At 35.9% G+C, this 14,636-nt stretch overlaps 1 protein-coding gene across 1 annotated transcript; it reads left to right on the forward strand.

Annotated features, from left to right (window-relative positions):
* Positions 1-6,131: 6,131 nt before the first annotated feature.
* On the forward strand, positions 6,132-7,705 carry LOC125205816 (leucine-rich repeat receptor-like serine/threonine-protein kinase SKM1). The gene has a single exon (XM_048104965.1). It carries the CDS (start codon positions 6,323-6,325, stop codon positions 7,571-7,573), a length of 1,251 nt encoding a protein of 416 aa, XP_047960922.1. The 5' UTR covers positions 6,132-6,322; the 3' UTR covers positions 7,574-7,705.
* Positions 7,706-14,636: the final 6,931 nt, after the last annotated feature.

Here is a 14,636-nt window from a genome sequence, read left to right on the forward strand (position 1 = left end):
GTCAATGTCAAATAAGAAGCTAGAAGGCCTATTCGTGCTTTGTCTTAAAGCTGTGGGACGAGGAAGAGCGAGAACAAAGCTCGCGAATGGGTCCTAGAGGTGCCACCCGGTTCAAGTGGCTCACTCTCAAATCCACCGGCCCGGGTCAATCTTCTGGCAGGAACATGGCCAACTTCCGATGCTCCGAGCGAACCAAGTGTCTTCGCGCCATGCTCACCCGGTCCGGGTGTAAAGCGGCCAAGAACAGGGCTGACCAAAGAGGCCAAGCGGGCCAGGTTGTCCAGGGACCACACCCACTCGGACTTGGTGAAGATGTGCTTAGTGTTCGAAAAAGACTAAGATTCCTATGTGAGCATCTCCTTTGTGAGATTTTATCTAATTATTACTTTGTAGGTTGTTTGTTTCGTTCGAGATCTATCAAGTAGAGGTATGCACCTATGGTTTGTGTTTGTATAGGGTAGTAGAGCCAATGGAGTGCTTGCCTTGTTGAAAATAGCCTAAGGTTGCCTTTATCTTTTTTGTGGAAGGTCTTAGGTCCCAAGAAGGGGATCCTCCCTCAATACACCTTCTTCATTTTCTAATCCCTCATCAAATTCTCTTGGTGTAGTTTTTGTGGCTAGATCCATCCAATTTTTTTTATTTATGCTAAAATTGAAGATCAAACACTATTTGGAGCATATCTTGAGAAGATTGATGGATTAATTTATGAGCATTTGTATCAAGAAGTACTAGTGTATGTTAAACTAATTGCTATTTAAAATAAACGGTAAGCAATAGTTTACTATCCTCAGACTCTCGATGTGGGATGAGTTTGTACTTAACAAACCTCCCCCTCAAACCAGATCACATCGAGAACAGACATACGCAGTACTATCCTCAGACTCCCAATGTGGGATAGGTTTGTACTCAACACCCCATCATGCGGGATGAGTTTATACTCAACAATCATAATAGTAACGTATTAGTGATTTGAAATCTCACAATTTTTTTATATTCTTTTAGTCATTTTTAATAGAGAATTTCATGATGAAATTCAATTAATATAATAAAAAAATGAATCAAATACTACTAGTATACTACATTCTAAAATAAAACATAGTAGTTTCAAAATTAAATTTATTGAATCAGTTGCAATTCTGAGCTGGTACATGCTGTTGCAACACTCTTAATTTATCCGAATTATGAGCGTTGATGCTTTCGTTCATTCAATTTTGTGTTTCTGTATTTATTTTGGTTGGGGAAGTATGTGTGTGCTAGGGTCATTTGCTGCATCAGTTTTAACTTTTATGCATAATGTGTTGGGAAAAAGGCATAAGATTCTAGGATTAGCAATCTTTGACCACTTTATAGCATTTGGAAATTATTTCATTTAAGAGCGTTATGATTTGTAACTGTTGGTGGATCTTTCTAGGTAGGAAGAGTTTTATTTGTGAGCTGCCTTTTTTTTAAATGTGTTGTTGAATTGGAAATATGTGGGCTGTTTTTCTTATCTCAGGGCCAAAGGGTGCAGTACTATACACTTACAAGAGCTGAGAGAGAGATAGCACTCTCTTCTCTATGATCTTTTTCAGCCCAAGCTGCTGCTCAAATCATTGAACTTGAGATATTTGGTATCAACCAAGCATCAAAATTTAACAGATCTGAGAGCAATTCTTTAGGAAGTAAGGAGGTTGCGCAAAAGAGGAAATGTGTGAGCATCCGTCGAAAATATAATGCCTTACGGTTTTTTTTTAACCCAATACTCATGAATTCAGTGAGCAGAGTAGTGATTTTCAGAAACAAGTTATGCAAGATGGTGCGCGTTTGGATAAGAGATATTTATATGGCGTCACGTGCAACTAACACATCCGGAGGCTATGGACTTGATGGAAATGATATTTGAGAGGTTGATATAAAAAACATAAAAAGTTGAATGGATGAGAAACCTCACAGTTGTTCTGTTGGATTTGAAGGTAGACAACAATTCAACCCCTCAAATTCAGATGGCATTGGAGAAGAAGGTAGACCGGATTGCTAAAGATACAATCCAGCATGATGTTGAGGATAAAGAAATTAGCTCAACTGTATATCCAGGTGAAACGAGGATGAGATGTTGGAGAATGTTGATGAAAAATATGCAGGCTGTACTGATCATTCTACCTAAGATGGCCAAGAAGATGATACAGCAAAACCTGAACCTGAGTCTGGGATAGTTACAGAAGTTGTTCCGTCGACTGATCCTACTTCAATATGTCCTTTGTTCACAGAGAGCCTCCAAGTTAGAGGTTGATGCACCTTCAAAGTCAATTTCGATTTTTTATTTTACTGGACTCGGTGGTGGTAAGATCTGCTGCACACTGAACACCGAGGACTCAGTGCGGGTAATAATGGTAGTAATTTGAAGAAAAGTGATTGAACATTTCGTTTGATGGCCAAATACTGAACAGGGAATGCATCAACTATGCATTAATACCTGTTAACTTTCCTGCATTCTTGAAAATTATACTAGTATTTCTCTATTCAGAGCAAGTGCTTCATTCAAATCATAAGTTTCCAATTTTATAACAGTCTTGATGATTTATCTGTTCTCGATAAAAAGTACAATAACTAGGCATCTGTGATCTAATATTCCACGTGAAACCATGAATTCCTGGAACAAGTGGCATGTTGCGAATATTTTTATTGTATAAATCTTCTGCTGGTCTTTGTGTCGTATGATCACAATATTATCTTGTCTTTGGGCCTTATAGTACTATGCACACCATCTTTTGGCAGTACTGTTCCTTGATTGTTGTAATTTTTCTAATCACACACGTGTATTTCTTTGTGCCTTACGCGCTGGTAAAAGTTAGTTGTTGATTTTTGGCCTATGAATTTTTTTCAGGTGTTACTTGTAAGATCAACCGGTGATATTGTGATCTGAATAAAATCTCTAGGCGGCAGGTATGGTTATACAACTTTGTGCTCGATAAGTTTTTCCGACAGTGTAAAGAATGAAAATGGTACTAAGGGCCTTACTTTGGAAAGTAGTAGGGGCATGTCTAGGATAAGCATGTATGTGAGACCGTTATAGGGCCGGGTTACATATGTTGTTTACAATAAATAGGAACCTTAACTATCACATTCATTTGGATCCACTCAGGCTATCATCAAAATGGAGGCAGATGGATCATTCTTATTAAAAAACTTAGGCAAGAGTTCAGTATTGGTGAATGGCATTGCAGTAGCTTGTGGACAGTTGTTGAGCCTTAGTACAAGTTGTTTGATTGAGGTAATCTATCAAGTTGTATTTGCCAAACGTATATATTTAGAGCTCAATTAGTTTGCTCTGTATATATAATTCTTGAAATTTTTTAAATTTGTAGGTAAGGGGGATGAGTTTTGTGTTTGAGATCAACCAAGATTACGCAAGGAAGAACTTGCATAAATAACTAAATATTGCCTGAAAAATGAAGGAAAGACGGGCAAATCTGTTTGGTCGGCCGAGGACGAATCATGAGCAAAAAAATTGCTCCTCTACACAATGTTAGTGTAGATATACCGTTTTTAGAGCTCGTCCAAATCTAACCTCGTTCCACACACACGGTCTCTGTGTTGTATACTTTCTTAATGCAATTTAGGAATTAATGAGGTTGTTACACGCTTCTTTGCCACTTTTAGGCTTTAGCCATGATTTTTACGTGAAGAAAATGGAATATAGGACATAGGAAATGTTGGATATTTTAGTGTAATTGGGTTAACTTGATTGATCAGTATTATCATAATGATACATAAGTATGGAAGTGCAAAGTGCACTCTTATTTGAATTCATTATGATGGACGGGGGTCCGGGGGCAGTGCCCCCGGGTAGTGGGGTCCAAGGGGCAGAGCCCCTAGCTGGGGTCGAGATCAGCTTGGAAATTTTTTATTTCCAACGAAGTTGCTGTGTAAGAAATTCATCCGGAAATGTAATTTCTGAAAGTCAAAGGACTAATTTGCAATTTAGGAACCTTTTGAAAATTAGTTATTTTCGATTTTTCCCCCAACAGATGCACTGGTTCATCTTCGTCTTAATCTGATCGATTCTTTTGGTTCTATATATTTCTCGAACATCAACATACAGAAGCTCTGATTTCTCTTAATTGTATCCGATCAAATATTTTGGTAGAACCACCGAAATTGATTTGATCTGAAAGTGATTTATCATGACTTTCAGATTATCCATTTTTGTTCAATATTCAAAATCTCCCTAACAGGAAATGCTATCTTTTTAAAAACTATGGCCATGTATGGACTATGGTGCTGAATATGAAGAATATATTCTGATTCTTAGAAAGGAAAAAGAATGAGTTATTTTTTCCTCTTTTTTAGTGAGGAAGCAACATATTTTGGAGGATGCATCTCGGAAGAGGAATTTGATGTGCTCTCTTTGCTTCTTTAGTTATGTGACAATTATTATTCCTAGATTCCACCAATTGTTTGTTTTATGAAGTAAAAACTAAGTAAAGTAAGGATGACTGATTACATAGACATAAATTTGGTGGTGTGGTCCATGGTGGAAATCTAACAAAAATATGTGGCAGTTACTTAAATGTTGGGCTAATCATTAGATAAAAAAATCTTTGGATTTTGACCTTATGTGTGACAATTTGTTACCGCATTGGAGTATATTATTTTGACCTTATTTATATCGCTTGCTATGGTGAAATATGTAATAGAAAGTAGAGGTTAATTCAAGAAATATAAGAATAAGGTATTATTGGTTTCCATCACCTAATGCTTAGCTGCAAAGTGCTGTAGTTAGTTAGGGTAGATGTTAGCATCTTAGAATGATTAAGGCATCCCTAATCATTGATTAGATTAGTTAACTCTTTGCATATTATTACTTGAGAATATTATCTTTTCCAAATCTTGTGCTGGTGGGAGCTCCCTTTGTTGGGAAAAGAAGTGTCTATACCAATTCAAAATTTGTTCCTAGTAATTTTAATAATCTATATACCGTATTACCCATCTCTTGTTTTATAGTATTACTATCTCTGAAAATGGGTCATTGATTATTTTTATAATATTCATGGTGCAATACATCGAGGATGACATACTATATGTGTGGAAGGTGCATGTTAATTTATTTAAGATTTAAATATTGACATCCATGCACTTTGGTTTTATTCTTACACACCTAGTTTGATAATTTATCGTTGCTTCATGTGAAAGCTATATTGAATTTCATATCTGTTGACGTGGCTATTTGAGTACTGTATAATGTGCAGGGTAGTGATAAATATAGTACTCCATATAACTGTACTTTGTAATAATATTTTATACCAAAATAATTAATAAATATTAGTAATTAGTTTAAAATAAATTACATGAGTAACAGTTTTAGAAAATATTAAAATTTTAAATTAAATATCTACATATCTAAGAAAAAAAGAATTTTTTATTGAATAATTATTTTGAAACAAGTTTGAATCATATGGCAATTTGTCATAAATTCTCCATATCATATTTTTTATAGCTATTGAATAGTAGTACTAATATACTTAACTAACAAAACTAAATTTAGTTCATTTGAATTTTAAATTTAGAAGTATTATACTCCTTCATTCCCAAGATATTAGACCCATATACCATTTTGGTGCGTCCCAACATATGTCATTCTATTTATGATAAAAAAAAAATTACTTTATTATCAACTCCACTTACACCACAAAATAACATTTTTTAAATTCATGTGCCCAAAAAAAAGGAGTCTAATATTTTAGGACGAGGGAGTACTGTATAAGTACAAGGAGGGAGTACTGTATAAGTACAATTATCTTTGTTTAATTAAAAATAGAATAGTGTGGAGTGAGGACAAAACTGAATTAAACCATTGGGACAACATACTAATCAAGATTGAGTAAGAAGCTCAGTGTTATTTTGTGTATAGATGCATTGATCCAAAATGATTCTCGATTCTCATAAAAACAGAGTTACAAATAAACTCTTTTATGAACCATTTTAAAAAACTAAAAACGAAGAATCATTTGAAACATTAAAAAATGCAGTGCAAATGTAAAGACGTGATATATTAAGTTTTATGGAAATATCTCTACCCATATCTCGTAAAAGCTTATTACTCCACTACTATCATTATTTTGCAGCTTAGTTAATCCAGAATTTTCATGGATTTTGGTGTCCTGCCCTCCATAATCATGAAAAGTGACATCATACTACATTCATCAAACATTAACAAATTCCTATGATTATTACATTCATATCTATAAATCTGAATCTATCACCATTCGCTCCTCTCTCTCTCTAAAAATCATCACTCCCATTTCTGTCATCTCTTTCTCCTCCCCCAAGAAAAAGGAAAAAAATGGCAGCAACATCACCTCTCCCTCTCTTCCTCGCTCTCTCTCTTCTTCTCTCCCTCGCAATGCACGCCAGCTCCACCACCCACTGGCAAGACGTACAAGCCCTGAAGCAGCTCAAACGTACAATCTCCCCTTCCTCCATCCCCCCTTCCTCCTGCCTCTCCTCCTGGGACTTCTCCGCCGACCCCTGCGACTCCCTCTTCTCCGACAAATTCACCTGCGGCCTCCGCTGCGACACCACCACCAATTCCACCTCCCGCGTCACCGACCTCTCCCTCGACCCCGCCGGCTACTCCGCCCCCCTCTCCTCCATCCCCTTCTCCTCCCTCCCCTTCCTCCAAACCCTAGACCTCTCCTCCAACAACTTCTCCGGCCCCATCCCCTCCTCCCTCTCCCTCCTCCCCCGCCTCCGCCTCCACCTCAAAGTCCCGCAACTCCCTCTCCGGCCCCCCCCTCCCTCCTCCCTCTCCCTCCCCCTCCTCCAACAACTCTACCTCGACAACAATTTCCTCACCGATTCACTCCCCCTTCTCAATTTCCCCAATTTAAAACGCCTCGAGTTCCAATCCAACCAACTCACCGGTTCCTTCCCCGACCTAACTCGCCTCCCAAACCTCAATTTCCTCGACGCCAGCGACAATTCCCTCTCCGGCGCCCTCCCCCCCTCCCTCCCGCCCTCCCTCGTGGAGCTCGTCGCGCGGAACAACCAAATCGAAGGCGAAATTCCACTATTCACGGCACCAAGTTTACAAGTGCTGGACCTCAGCCACAACAAACTCACCGGGTCAGTCCCAGCGAGTTTGTTCAGTCACCCAAATCTAGAGCAACTAACTCTCTCCTTTAACCAACTCGACTCGGTTCAAATACCCGCCGGTTCGGGTCTGACCAGCCCGCTCATATCCGTTGACTTGAGTAATAACCGGTTGCGCGGGTTTCTACCCGGGTTCATGGGCCTTATGCCCCGGCTCTCGGCCCTCTCTATGGAGAATAACGAGCTAACCGGCCCGATCCCGGTCGAATACGCTATGAAAGTATTGAGCTCGGGCATCGGGTCGGCCCAATTACAGAGGCTGTTGTTGGGAGGGAACTACTTGTTCGGGGCGATCCCGGGCGGGTTTTTGGATTTGGAAGCGGGTTCTTTAACGGTTCGGTTAGGGGATAACTGCTTGTACCGGTGCCCGGTTAGATTTTTCTTTTGTGAGGGAGGGGTACAAAAGTCAACTCACCAATGCAAAGCCTTTAATGGTCCCTAGCAATTTTATTTTGCACAATGTACAATAAATTTATTTATTTATTTTCTCCTAGATTTAAATGTTTGCATTAGTGTAATCGTTTATGAGTATTATTGTGTAACTTTATGGCTTAATGAATGGGAAATTTTTGTATACAAGCATAAGAGCATCCGCATCGCGTCTCGATGCGGGCTCTATCTCGTCTCTTCGAGACGGCGATGCGGCCTCCATCTCATCTCGACGAGACGGGACATCTCGTCCCGTGTCTCCTTCCGAAGAAGCCGGCCTCGAGACGTCTCGCCACGCGCCTTGGCGACGTGGCGAGCTATGGTTCGTGTGTGACGCCCACTTGCGGATCGGCGAGTGGGCGTCGTTTATATCCGTTAAAATTGAATTATTTTTTAAATCAGAAAAAATTCAAAAATTAAAAAAAAAACATTTAAAAAAATTCCAAAAATTATACTAGCCGTTTATAGCCATTTTTTTCAAATTTGTAAATATTTTTTAATTTTTTTAAAGCCTCCAATCACTTCTATAAATACCAAATCATTCCCACAAATTATTCACCACAAAAAACTCTCTATTCTCACTCAAATTTTTTTAATGGTGTGTTTTTTTTTTTGTTTTTTTATGATTTTAATTATGTATTTTTTAATTTTTTAGGCCTTTAAATTGTAATTTTTATTTTATTTAATGAAGTGTGTTTTTATTAATTGAATTTGTTGGAATTAAAAATAAAAAATGATATTGAATGAATAGTTAAGGGATGAGATGGTTAAGAGATAGAAGGATGCAAGTGCTGTCTCTTAGTTAAGAGATGGGGTGAAAAGTACAGTGAGACCCATGAATAATGAAGTGAAGAGATGAGACGGTTAAAAGACGGATAAGAGACAGGGATGCGGATGGCCTAACATCAATCATAAGGCTGTCCGGCTATCGTGATTATTTATGATTAAATATACAACTAAATTTATCTCTTGTTTACTGAGGTTTTCAAAAAAAAGAAAGACATGTATATTGTTTTATCTTTAAAATGTTAAAATTATATTGTATTTTAGAATTAATAATCTTACTTTTATTCTAATGACCAATTTAATCTTCAAAAAGTTTTATTATGGCTTATTTATATACTATCAGTCCGTTATTATGAGTCTCATTTCCACAGATTTTAAGAAATATTAGAAAAGTGGGTGGAAAAAAAGTTAGTGAAATATGAGTTCCACCAGTATATATATATTAGTTTTAAATAAAATGTGAGTGGAATGAGTTAGTGGAATATGAGACTACATTATCATTTATTGTAAAAGTGAATCGAAATTCCTTTTTAGGGATGGACTAAAATAGAAAAATAGGACTCATATTCATGGATGGAGGGAGAGTAATAACGAATTGAACGCTACATTCGTAAATTCTTTTATTCAGTTATTATAACAAAGGTTCAACAATATTTCAGAATTTGACTTTTCTAGCTTGAAATGCACATGAAAAAAGTGGGCTCACCATTTAGTGCTGTTTGAATTTCATTCGAGTGAAAATTAAATTATTGAACAAGTTTGTCGATCGTGCGATTAAATTGTTTTGTTCCAATCTTTTTTAATTACTACTATACGGAGTATTACACAATGCAAACCTAAAACTTAATTCTCAAACATGATTTATATGACACAATATCTAAATTCAGATTCAAATTCAAATAAAAAAAGCTGAAATACACTAAAAAAACTAATCCATATCAGTATTCGAATGAAATAAAACATAAAAAGGCAACAATCGTTCAACAAAACATGTAGAGTAACTCTATATACATACATATAGAAGTCATGCAAATATATAGAGAAAATAATGTGTGACAAAAATGGATTAAAATGTAATACTCCATCCGTCCCGCTTAAGATGACACGTTTTCCTTTTTAGTTTGTCCCAACTAAGATGACACATTTCCTTTTTTGGTAACCTTCTCTCTTCAATTAATACACTCAACCACTTTTTCTCACTAATATTAAAATATTCATCTATCTTCATCTCTCTACTTTAATACCTACACCCACCTTCTTTCTCTTCAATTAAACACTTTAACCAATAACTCCTAAAATCCCCACCTTCTCTCTCTCCAATTAAACACTTTAACCAATAACTCCTAAAATCCCGTGCCGGCTAAGCAATGTGTCACCTTAGCCGGGACGGAGGAAGTAGTAAGATAACGACGATGATAAAGGACAAGCCTAGATTGAGTCTCCCGTGATATAACTTTTCACTTTATTATTCACTGCACAGATGGGAACAACTCTCACCTCCACTATATATATTTCCCCATTTTGGTCCCACTTTTTCTTTTTCTTTTAGGGTTTTTATTTTATTCAAGGAAATAACCATGCCTCAATAATTGACCTCTTCTTCATAAGGTAGATGTGATATTAGTGTAGTACTACTAACAAATGAATGGGTCAGGGTGTTCATATCTGAATAGATTTTATTTGTCCTTTCCATTTCAGTTTAGTGTTGGATTTTTTTGTTTCAAGATGAATTTTGCTTTTCAAATTTATGCAAACCTCAAATTTTGAGATAAACTTTTTATAGTGATGAGTTGCACCTGTTACTAGCGCATGAATCATGATTTATAGTACTAGTATATTTGTTCTTTGAGATAAGTTCCATAGATTATTAATTAAGAAAAATGATATGGTTTTGGATAAATATCAAACATGCAAACCCCACAAAAATTAGTAGTTTGTGGTATTCTCTGTTTGAGATGTGCCACCACATTAAGGATTGTAGAATCATTTGATGGGTCAATCACATTTCTTCAAGATAATCATTTTAAGTACAAGTTCATTCTAGTATTTAGCAATCTTTAAAAACTTATACTAAGTCATTTCATAAATGTACTCCTTTGGTCATGTCATAAACGAGTCGCTTTTATATGAGAAAATGAATTTAACATAAGTAATATTCATTCTTTCGAGTGTGCTATCATCTTTTTCACGTCGATCTTCACAATTTCGTTGTCATTTGCATAATGTTTTGTCGCCGCCGATCATCTATATATGTTATTTGTAGTCCTCCAACTAACTTGTTTACTGGCAGTGTAGCTTCCTTAGTGGTTGTTGAAGTTTCTTCTATTCCTACTTGAGGTGTGGATAAATATTTCTCAATTGTTTTAGATATGTCTCCTTGATATAAATTATAATGAGTAAGTTACTCTAAACTGTTAAAGGGTTTCCAACAGCTCTAAAAACGTAACAAAGTGGAAATAATAAGAAATGCATTACTACCACCAATAACAGAAGAACAAAAACGCAAATAAAACTAAACGAGACCACTGTTTAGCAGCTTAATTATTTGCACACAAACAAAAAGATAAAATGAAAACTTAACAACAACAATTTTTTGATATATATTCTAACAAGCAATGACCTAAAATTTAGATTACAAATTTCTACATTCACATGAGTACAAGTGCATTTTATTATTCAATTAGGTGAATCCATAGTCAAATTTTGAAATCCAACCGAATAACTCCCAAATTGGCAAATCCACTGGATGCCCAGAACCATTCACAGCATCCAAAGATAAGAGAAGAACATCTTCCTTGCAAAAACCATTTCAATCCTTTACACATGGAATTGCATTTGAGGCTATTCCCATCAGCCACGTTAACTGAAGAGCTGGCACACTTTCCTTTTTCCGTTTCAACTAAGATGACATCTTACTTATTTAGGAAATAATTATAATCATTGATTATTTTTTTTATCTCTTTAACTTTATTCAGTTTTCCTATTTTTAAACGGCCAACAACATTTTATTAATTACTCTATTCATCTCTCTTACTTTTTAACATGAAACAATTATTTCTCTCTCTCGCTTGAATTTATTCATGTCCCACTTTTAAACATTGAACACTTTAAAATAAGTGTATATAAAATCCCTTCCTGTCGCGAGAAAGAGTATCTTTCCTGAGATGGATGGAGTATTTTATTTGAGGGATTATTGATTTAAATCATACCTTTTGGTTGATATCTAATTAATTTCATAATTTTTGAGACCGAAATACAAAATTACATTTTTTTAAATTGTCCCACGGCTGATCGTAACTGAAATTAATTTGGTAAAAATGTACTCCACGATTAATTGAGTATATTTGACTTGGCTCGAATTTAAATAAAAAAAAGTGGAAATAGTGAAATATGATCCTACTTTAAAAGCTTGAATCTCCATCGCCATTGCGAAAAATTGATAAGAATTTTGTGTATACCTTAGTCCTCTATTCTAACATTGAATTTAATATTCCTCCGTCACATAAAAGTCACATAAAAGTATGTGCACTTTTTATTTTTGCTCGTCAAATAAAAATATGGACATTTCTATTTATGGTAGGATATCTCAATTTATTACTCCTCTACATCAAGTTATTTATAACTTATACCACCATTAAAACACTAACAATAATGTGGGTCTCACTATCCATTAACAATACTTTAACTACCCTTCCCCTCATCCTTTTACTTTACCAATCTATTTTAATTCACGTGTCATATCATATACCCATATTTTTATGGGATGAATGGAGTAGAATTGAATTGAAAGAGGAGAAAGTTGATCTTGGGGGAGGGTAATTTGGGACTTCTCCAAATATTATAAGCTCGAACTGGGATTGGATTATGCTACACCTTTTTTAAATATATAAGCATGAACAAAAAAAATCGGTAAATCATATCTTAAGATAATTTTATGTTTCTAAAATTAAGATAATTATGATACGAGCATACAACAATGCAATGCATACATGTCGTAAATTAGAGCGAATCACATCAACCATCTCCTACTCGGCTACTCCATTTCTGTCAATGTCATGTATAAAAGGAGCTCGACGCTCGTCATTCATTTTTTAATCTAAATATTTCGTATTTGGCTAAAACAATATGCAACATGTTTTCGCAAATTTCAGGATGAATTTTTTTGTTAAAATTGATAGAATGTAACACCTGCCTTTTAATGTTGAGCTGTAGTGAAGAACTGAAGTAGTCACGAGTCATTTTTTGCTTTTTTGATTTCTCCCACTTAAGCAAAAAAATGTGTGATTTATACCGTAGCTTTGTGTGATTGACTTTTCTTGTTGAATTATGTATCGCTGTGATATCTTGAACGACTTATTAGTACCTATAGTTTGATCGAGCGTAAATAATTTAATTTATATTTAGGTGTTTGGAATAATATCAAGGTACAATAAAACAAATAATACTCCAACTTATCTTTACAAATAAGAGAAATAAAATAAAAAAAATTTAGGCCTAATGAATTACAGTTAATTACAACCAAATTGAATAAAAAGAAAGTAATAAAAACATTTGAGCTTGAAACTTCTCTCCCTCCAGAGTTCACAGCCGCCACACTCAATAATTCTTTTATATAATTCACAAACTGCTAGTGGAGAGGAAGAGAAAAAGCATAGAATTAAAAAGAGTTCAGTCCTTTTATCCTTTTAATTCGTTGTACATGGATTGGAAGGTAATCACTCATTTTTACGGATGTGAGAAGTAGTTGTTAGTTGTACTAGAATGCCCTCAACCCCTCATCATGTTAGGACTTGCAACAGAATAATAAGAAATAATCAAAAATCCCTTATAACATTTTTGGTTAAGCTCCGTTTAGTACACAGAATTGAAATTAGAATTGGAATTGAAATTGGGATTGGGATTCTATGGAATTGAATTAGGGGTATGTGAATGAAATATATGCAACGTGTATGTGAATGTGCACTGTGTATTGTCTATGTGAATGTGTGCGTGCAATGTGTGTGAATGTGTATGTGCAGTGTGTGTGAATGTGTGTGTGTAGTGTGTGTGCGAGAATGTGTGCAGTGTGTGTGTGAATGTGTGCGTGCAGTGTGTGTGGATGTGTATGTGCAGTGTGTGTGAGAATGTGCAGTGTGTGTGTAGTGTGTGTGAATGTGTGCAGTGTGTAACAATTGATGAGAACAATTGGAAATTTTTTGATGGTTTCTTTTGTTTTGGTTTGTTTTCTTTGGTTAATATAGTTGTGTTTATCTTCCATTGAAATAGTTTAAAATCAGAATTGGTAAAATTACTCAGGTTTCGTAGACCAAGAAGAATTCCACTACTTTGTTGGAATCAATGTCGATCAATGGACTTTGACCAATTATAATTTCAACGAGACATATAATTTGGTGAAATTAAATGATATAGCGTCGATCTACGTTCGGAGTAGATGACTGTGGTATATTCATTTTCTCAAATCCGATTCCCGGTGAGTGAGAAATAATGGATTAAAGTTGTGCAAAAATTGCAAATTTAAATAAGTTATAAGAGAAGCTTAGGGAATAATTAAGAGAGTTAATTATCCCACATTGGAAGTTACAACCTTATTAAACTAGTACTCCCTCCGTCCCATTAAAGATGACCCACTTTCCTTTTTGGTTTGTCCCAACTAAGATGACCCATTACTTAAAATGGAAACCCCTTTATCTCTACTTTATCTCCTCTCTCTTACTTTACTCTCTCCATTTAACACACAAAATAAAGTTGCATAAAATCCCATGCCGGCCAAGAAAGGGGTCATCTTCCTTGGGACGGAGGGAGATAAGAAGGATTATTACATGTAATAATTATAGTGGACTAAGATGTATCTCATCTTGCAGAAAGAGGCCTCCTCGACTCGGCTATTTCCTGTTCTACGGTTTATAGTTTTGATTTCCGTTTGTAATTTTCGTTTCAGTTCATTTCTGTATTCCTTCTTTGGGTTGTATTGCCCGGTTATCTCTTGTAATTCCATAAATCCAACAATCGCAAGACGAGATACGACTTGCTTTTGAAGGGATTTGGACCTAAAACTGAAACTAAAACTTTCGATACTTTAAACATCTTTGCTGGAGATGTCGACTGAATCCAACACCGCCGCTGCCACCACTGTCCACTCCGGCCACCGCCGCCGCCATCATTTCCTCCACTATGGCATCCACCACGATGATGCCAACTCCCGGGCTCTATCCATCTTCATCAACAACCCCTTGGGTGTATACTAATACCCATGGGCTCACTGGTGGATCCACCTCGAGTGGGTCGGTTGG

Source organism: Salvia hispanica, chromosome 1 (assembly GCF_023119035.1).
Source record: "Salvia hispanica cultivar TCC Black 2014 chromosome 1, UniMelb_Shisp_WGS_1.0, whole genome shotgun sequence".
Classification (NCBI taxonomy): domain Eukaryota; kingdom Viridiplantae; phylum Streptophyta; class Magnoliopsida; order Lamiales; family Lamiaceae; genus Salvia; species Salvia hispanica.